The sequence below is a fragment of the Leptodactylus fuscus genome, chromosome 1 (assembly GCF_031893055.1).
Source record: "Leptodactylus fuscus isolate aLepFus1 chromosome 1, aLepFus1.hap2, whole genome shotgun sequence".
Classification (NCBI taxonomy): Eukaryota; Metazoa; Chordata; class Amphibia; order Anura; family Leptodactylidae; genus Leptodactylus; species Leptodactylus fuscus.
The window spans coordinates 246,001,264-246,009,854 of NC_134265.1; the positions used below are offsets into that span (position 1 = coordinate 246,001,264).

General features: G+C 36.8%; 1 protein-coding gene across 2 annotated transcripts in view; it reads left to right on the top strand.

Annotated features, from left to right (window-relative positions):
- Positions 1 to 6,952, top strand: part of CCSER1 (coiled-coil serine rich protein 1) — a 646,501-nt gene extending 639,549 nt beyond the window's left edge. For both annotated transcript variants that reach the window (XM_075285086.1, XM_075285095.1), the window contains exon 10: positions 6,408 to 6,952. In XM_075285086.1, coding sequence (XP_075141187.1) covers positions 6,408 to 6,524 — 117 coding nt within the window. In that variant the 3' untranslated portion in view covers positions 6,525 to 6,952. The remainder of the gene's footprint in view (positions 1 to 6,407) is intronic.
- The last annotated feature ends 1,639 nt before the right edge of the window (positions 6,953 to 8,591 follow it).

Consider the following 8,591-nt stretch of genomic DNA (forward strand, 5'->3'; position numbering starts at 1 on the left):
TTTGATTTTTTTTAACTCCATAATTGTCACACTGCTAATGCTATGTTGTGGTGGCATTTGCTTCCATAAAGGATAGGACAGTCCAGGTTCTCTTCCAGCTCCCAAGTATTTTTTTCATCAGATAAGATTTTCCGGCTATTTAATTCATTAGCCAGACATGCAATCTGATGGACAGTAGGATGTATTATTTACAGTCTCGGTCTACTCAATACTTGTCTTGTTACATATGGAATATATGCAAAGCCAAATCTATTGACTATATAGTTGGTCGCACACATGTTCTTGTTGGTTACAAAAAAACTGCAAAAATGTGTGTTACTTATCTTGTTCTAGATTGATACAAATTGTACTGGATGCCAAGAAAATCCTTCCAATGTAACCAACTGTAAAATGTCCTGGATTAGACTTAATAGCATGTGAGCAGGATTATAGCTGTGCTACCAGGCTTTATTCTGTTGTAATGCCCAGAGTATAATGGGATAAACAGCCCATTTATAAGTTGAGTTAAAAAGTGCAATAATCTTTGTGGCTTGTTTGATAAATCCATTCCATTAACTGTTCTATTATACTCTAACAAGAAGTTAACAAATAGGCACTGACTTAGGGAGAATTTCTTAAAAACAATTAATTTTGTAACTTAAACTCTTTTAATTCAGTAATGTGGTGCCTCAACGCAGAACATTATTCCAATTATTCAGATGCTGAATTTCATGAAGTAAAATAATCCGAAAAACAGCAAATCCTCTATAATGAATTTTCAGCAGTGTCTGGTGTTTTACATTTACAATATCAATTAAGTTGCAATACAAACAGTGCACCGTATAACAGAACAGTTCGGGATGGCGGTTATATAAAGAAGGAGATTACAGGTGGCAAAATTAAGGTTAAAATAAAATACAGCAACAAAATAAATGGAGGTGATGAAATATGAGAAGAGGAACTGACTTTATGAGCTGGCAGGATGGTTAAGGAAGGTAATAGAAATATATGCTATTTTGGAAGCTAATAGAAATGTATTTTATTTTTAGTATGGAAATTTTTTTCTTGCAATATAGTCTAGAAGTAAAGTTGAGCAAAAAATAAAAATGTAAAAAATCAAAGGCTTATGCTAAATGGCAGCTTATACAATGAAACAATGCCTGATCATTGTTACTGAACCTGACTGATCTTCATTCATGACCCAATTAAAATGTTGGATGTTAAGATATTTTTGTCATTGAAAAGATACTGCAGGGGTCTATAACATTTCGAAAGCTGAAAAAGCTTGTATCCTGGTGTCACCTAACAGTTATATAGAAATTTTCTGTCAAGTATCAGTAGCTTTATCAGTTTATTTCCTCTTTCTAATACACTTATGTGTCTGCCCTTGACTTACAGATGTAGCAGAGTTAACACTAACTGCTGCAACTGCTTAAACATCTGCAATCTCATATTTTACTACAGAAAATAATAAAAACTTTTAATTGATATTTGTTGTCTTCTGTGATAAGAGATCCGGCTTCATCAGTTCAATTAATTGTAGACATTTGGGTTAGCTGAGTTGCATCTGTAGCTCAAATTCAGTTAACAAGGTGTTTTGTGCTTTTTTTTTTGTTGGCCTATTTTAAAGGGGCTGTCCCTTCTCAAGGATCCTATCTATGTAGCTTGTGTAAATTGAAGACTTTTCCTAAATATATTGCTTTAGAAATACTTCTTTGTTTGCCTGCTATGTGAACTTATTTATCCCATTGATTACACATCATTGCTATAACCACCGACCTGTATGACAAGTAACATCACTCACTCACTGCTCTTGCCAGCAGGACAATTGTTCAGCTAATTGCAGTTTGCAATTCTGTTATCTCTCTGTGTAAACACACAGATAACACTGAGTCAGTTTCTACAAGCTTGTGCATATTATCTGATCTGCATAAGTATTTTGATCCTTCTCATGCCCTTTCAGCAAGCTGGGTGGAAGGGGGGGGGGATACAGGAAGTGAGAAGAAGAGACTGCTGGCGGACTGCTGAAACACTGAGATGGGAAAACCCCACTTAAGGCTAGGCTATCTTATCATTGGGACCCAACACATGACCCCTGCTCTCACTAGCTGTTCAGGCTTGGTACTATATAATGTGAAGAGACAACTCAATTTGCCTTGAAATGAATAGGAGCTGAGCTACAATAACATCACACAACCACTGTACATTTTACAGAGCACTCTGTTTCCGACATTGTATAGTGCCAGGCCTGGCAGTAGTCCCAAACAATGGATAGGTAAGGAATTCCATGTGTAGTACTTCAGTAAAATATTGATGGCCTGTGTGATCAAAGGCCAATAAAAAAAAATGGCATAAAAAAGCCAATCAATGCTAGGTTCACACGCGTTCAGGAGAATCTGCGTAAATCGATGGAGAGAAAAGTCCTGCACGTAAGACTTTTCTCTATCGGCATGACACTTTCAGTATAAAATCAGCAGAAACCCAGTGGATCCCATTATATTTTATAATGGTAACCGCTTTTTTAGGTGAACAGGATTTCTGTCCTTGGGGTTCCCTTGCCTACTCAAAGGATGGAAACTGAGCGTTAGTGTGAACCTAGCCTAAGTATTCCAATTTCTCATTAAACAAATTTGATACATTGTTGGGACCTGATAACAAAATCCTTAACAGTTTAGAATACAACTATCATATCTATCTCTAATAGGACAGTGACATAGTATCACAAAATCATATTTTTATAAGCTGGTCATCTTATATTGCAGGATTTGATTAGCTAGACGAAAGGTTCAGGAAGGATACATCTGGAGAGACAACATTTTTCACAGCACTAAAAACACATATTTACCACTCATATAAATCCCTGTCCGTATTGAAAGGATATATAGAAAAACCGGGAACTGGCAGAGCACTCTGCCAGTTCCCGGTTTTTCTATATATCCTTTCCATTTTTTCACCACCCACTGTGTGGGACGGTGTCCGGGTAAGAGCTGCAATTGGCCCGGTGGGCTCCTGACTGGAGTCTACTATTTCCACCAGACGGGCGCCAGGTCACCCTTTTTAAACTTCTCTCTGTCCGTATTGAGACTCACAATTTCAAACACACACACATACAGTGTATGGACAAATTTATAGAAATTCAATCAATTTTATTTTGTGCATAGTAGGAAACCAGAACCTGAAATATTCAGTTACATACAGGGGCTACATACAAAATCTATGAATCATATTCAAACCCCAGATTCCAGTACTCAAGAGGTGGCACGGTGCTGCCTTTATATGTAGCTCCTAGCGGCATTCAAGAAAGCAAACCCCCAAAAAACACATGTAGCTCCAAAATTACAGAATGTAAAAGTAATATGCATTTTTTTTTTTTCATATGTTGGGTACTTAATATGAATACATAGTTATATAGTGCGTTTGAAAAAAGACATATGCACATTGAGTTTAACCAAGGCACGGGAGAGCAGCTGGATGAAGGGAAAGCATATGGTTAATATTTTCATTTTCAAAACCCTTTCTGGTTTTTATCCTGTGTATTGTAATTGTGTGATCTTTTGTGGATCACAACGGCACAGTGAAAAGTTGTCATAAACGATAAAGTTTTCTTTTCTTTCTATTTTCATCCATTTCAGCAGAATTATACTATGGAATAATAAAATACTAGTGCTTCCGAAGGACAGAGAAAACAGGTAGCAGATCAGCAGCTCAAGTTGGATAGAGAAAAAGCCAGTCCGCCATTCCCCAGAGCAGTTCCAAACAAACGCATTTCCTTTTGCTCAGGGGATCCTGACAGCTGCTGTTAGACTTTTTCGCCACTGCTTTTCTTTTAGTGTTAGTGACTGCCAGCATCGGTTTGCCTCGGTATGTCTCAGTAAGCAGCCTGAATCCACAACTACTTTATTTACCATGGCTGCATATTAATATTCCACAATGAATTCTGTACAATCCATAATGATAGCTATAATATTCCCAGTGTCATTCATGTTTACTCATACAATATGCAAAAACTGATGTATAACATGTTGCCATAACCCATCTGTATCCCACATTTAAGAAGATTTTTTTCACCCTATCTCAGAGTAACAGAAGGTAGTGACAGACTCCACCATTATACTGTATTATCGCTATATTACTTTTTTAGCAGTAGTTTTTTTATATATAAAATAACACTTTTTAGATGCATCACTCACAGATTTCTCCCTGTACTCTGCATAGGGAAAAAGACCTGGTCTCACCTTAATGTTTACAGCACAATAGAAATCCTATGCAGTTATATAGTGTAACATACTGTGACAAGATTATGAATGAATATTATTAAAGGATCATAAAGAAAATTGTGGATTCCCCTGCATTCTCAATTCAGTGACATTCTTCACCTTTTAAAAATGTAGGCAATGAGGCGAAGGTTCCTTCTCTTCCATTTATTACTCCAAGGAAACATCACAGAAGGCTATTTAACAAGTAATCCCAATAACAGAGAATCATTAGTTCTGCCACCGGATATATTCACAAGCTTTGTGCTCATATTATATTATAGGATGACTCACAGCTGTCTCTCCTGACACACCTAGAATATACTTGGCTGAGCATGCATGTTGATTCAATAAGGGGGAATCAGCTGACACCTTTTTCAGCAACTTATCGCAGCAAAGATATTGAACATGTTGAGATCCAACATTCCAACCTTTCTTTAGCCATTTGCATTTGATCTAAAGTGTTGCATATAGCCATCTTAAAGAGAATCTGTCAGTTTGGGATACTAAACCTGTACAGTTCTTTAGTGATGCTGAGGATATACACCCGGAATTCACTCAGCGCCGGACATACGGCACACGCTCAGTGAAGCTGAGGGGTATTCTTCTGGCTTCAGTTAAGAACTTCTCCGACATGGGGAGTATAGCAGCAGGGTCAGTAGAAAATTGTTTTATTTTTATTGTAGGCATGGCTGTCTTTACAATAGGGCAATTTATTATACTAAATCCCTGGTCTATGAGGAACAGTGGGTGAGCTAATGTCCCAAATTACCTTGACGGGTTCCCTTTAAGATGGGGCATGAGATGGCACTACTCTTGCTGAACATTCACTTATTGCCAAATAGGTATAGGACTGTAATATGCCAGGTACTTGGAGCTGCTTGTCTACTCATAGCACGTAGATAGAAGTCTACTTCCTGTTCGACACTGACGTAGTTGATATTGGTGGTGTCATTGAAGTATTAGTATGAACGTATCTATGCATGCAATATTGGTAGATTGGATAGGTTTACAAAATGTTGGGAGCTATGGTCAACCTCGTTTTCCCCACTATATACCCCTTGATGATCTGTAAGCCTTAAATATTACTGTCATTATAAGTTTTGTTACTATTGTTCTTTTAGGTCTTCAGGGGGATCCTCCTCTTTATGGAGTTCTCTGGGGAAACCTATCGATTATCTCTAATTGACTGATTACCATACTGTTGACAATTGTTGGCTGATAGATCTGCACGCGTTTTAGTGTGGCAGGCCATCCTCTTTATAGGTTGTTGGAGAGTGATCCGACCACTCTTTTTAGTTCATTAGGCCTGTACATTTGCTCATTTGTTCTCTTGTTCCTTTGCTTTGTCCACTCTGAACTCCCCTCCCCCTTCCACCCCTATGGCAAGACTTGACTGATAATTTGTCTATCCTCATACCATGCCTGACTACTCCTGTGCATGGACAGTTTTATATATTTTTTATATGTATTGCACTACCTATTTTTGATACTGTTGTATTAAACTTAAGTCTGTTGTACTTTATTGGTATATGTTGCTGTGAAACCATGGTTGTCTTCTACGTTTTGTATATTGTTTTGAACCTGTATTGTATTCTCGTAAAATTTCAATAATATTTTTTGTAAAAAATAAGATGGGGCATGTGCAGTGGCCACATCTATATCATGGCCCTTCTGACATTACTTCTGCTTTCTAATATAGTAGCATCTAGAGTAGCGCTATCATTGTCATATAATATATGATATAGGCTGTTTACACACCACCAAATCTAGTTCTTTAGTAATTACAGTACTGGACAGTATGTAGTCTCACATCTAAGACTCTGTCTAACCAGCCATAATTAAATACTGAATTGTTGGGGGTACTTGAAAATCTTTGACTTTTTGGTGGACACCCCAACACAGTCCATTCAAGAAGAAACTTTGATGGCTCTGAAATGTATACTCAGTGTTAATACAAAATACAGGACTTTGATTCTTTAAATTATGAGGGTCCGGGCATTTAGACCCCCACTGATCAGAAAATAGTGAAGTTTTGCAGCATTGCATTAATTTCAAATACTTTTCTGGTAGAAATATTATGACCAGCAATGTTATAATCCCACTACTTATGTATTTTTCTGCTTAACACACAAACTGATTTTACTTTAATGGTTTCCTTCTCTTTATTTTAAGGTCCAGAGGAATATTGCAAGTACAGAAGGCTCTGTTTACAAAGCTATCAGACCTGTTCATTGTTTCCAGCATTATCAGTTCAAAACCAACATCTGGACACAAGACGCTTTACACTAATGTATTCAATTAAGTATCATTAAAATGTAATAAGCTCCGGTTACAAAACAATAATGTATTCACAAATGATGCTGCTAAACTGCAGTTGTGCATTATCTCAAATGAAAATACTCCTTTTTGACATTGGTGTACAGATATATTTTCATTGCAAGGACTTTAATAACAAAATAAGTGGGTATTATCCCTCTGGGAGATACATTTTTATATAATAATTTAAAATACAGAAGGACCATGCACTTGGACCAGTAGACAGCACATTGTTTTGAGAAGCTTTTTTCACCAATTGCACCAAATATTTCCTGTTTCTCATTGATGATTTGTTAGGAAACAATGTGCTGTCTAATCTGATTTTGTTAAATTATTTTCTAAAATGTCTTATGTTTATTTCTGTAATCTCACACAAATGACTGTACAATGCAATTGCTAAATTATACCATTAAACATTTACATTTGTAAAACTTAACGGATGTTGATTTTATTATTGAAATGTATAATAGTATAATGTATAAAGTATGATGTAAGGCCAAACAATGGTAATAACACATTACAGTGTTGGCCAAAAGTATTGGTACCCCTGCAATTCTGTCAGATAATACTCGTTTTCTTCCAGAAAATGATTGCAAGCACAAACTCTTTGGTATGAATATCTTCATTTATTTTGCTTGCAATGAAAAAACACAAAAGAGAATGAAAAAGCAGTCAAATCATTGATCATTTTACACAAAACTCCAAAAATGTGCCAGACAATTTTGCTTCTCAAGTCCTCAGACAGTTCTTTGGTCTTCTTTCTTTTCTCCATGATCAATGTGGTATACACAAGGACGCAGGACAGAGGTTGAGTCAACTTTAATCCATTTCAACTGGCTGCAAGTGTGATTTAGTTATTGCCACCACCTGTTAAGTGCCTCAGGTAAGTAACAGGTGCAGTTAATTACACAAATTAGAGAAGCATCACATGATTTTTTCAAACGGTGCCAATACTTTTGTCCACCCCCTTTTATATGTTTGCTGTGGAATTATATCAATTTGGCTTTTTGACGATTCTTTTTGAGGTTTTCCATTGAAGACAAATTAGATAAAGACAATAATAAAAAATAATTTGTGATTGCAATCATTTTCTGGAAGAAAATGAGTATTATCTGACAGAATTGCCAGGGTGCCAATACTTTTGTCCAACACTGTATAAGAGTGACACTGGTAGAGGATTGAAGAGGATTTGCATTATTGAAGGAGTTTATTTTGAATAGAGGAGTATTTTATGAAAATGAGAGATTTATATGGTGGCAGTACAGATTAGCCTGTTGGCCCATCTTTATCAGTACACCTGACACTTAGCAGATGGTCCCTCAAGTCTAGACATCCTAGCTGTTAACTAATGTTCCCTGAGGAACACAGAGATGAACTGCCCAGGCGTTTGTTCTCCAACCTACGGTTATGACGGTGATAATCCAATATGACGACTTTTGGACTCTTAGACCATTAAATGAGGATTTAGGGTACGACCGGCAATAGTGACTATAAAATGGGGAATTTTTCACCTAGAGGTCTTAGCACCTGTCTACAAATTGCATGGACACGTTCAAAATGAAAGTAACAGCCTGGAATCTCATGGATATGTACATGTGAGTAGGCCTGAGGTAAAACATCATCCTTGTAACAACCTTCTCCAAAAAAGTTCAAGAGAAGCCCACTTGGAAGCTATAAATTTCAAGCTATAGTAAGGGCCCTAGATATAGTCACATAACTGCATGTGTCAAACCATCAACTAATTTGACTATAGAGGTTATCAGTCTAATAGGTCCAATCCTCTTAACCAAAAATGATGAAACACGGGGTGCTTCGAAAGGAAATGCATTAGATCACTTACATGCTATTAGTATTAGATAGTGTTACCGTATATACTGGAGTATAAGCCGACCTGAATATAAGCCGAGGCCCTAATTTTACCACCAAAAACTGGGAAAACTTATTGACTCGAGTATAAGCCTAGGGGGGAAATGCAGCAGCTACTGGAAAATTTCAAAAATTAAAATGGTCTAAGTTTTTGGTACAGTAGTTGCTGGGTGC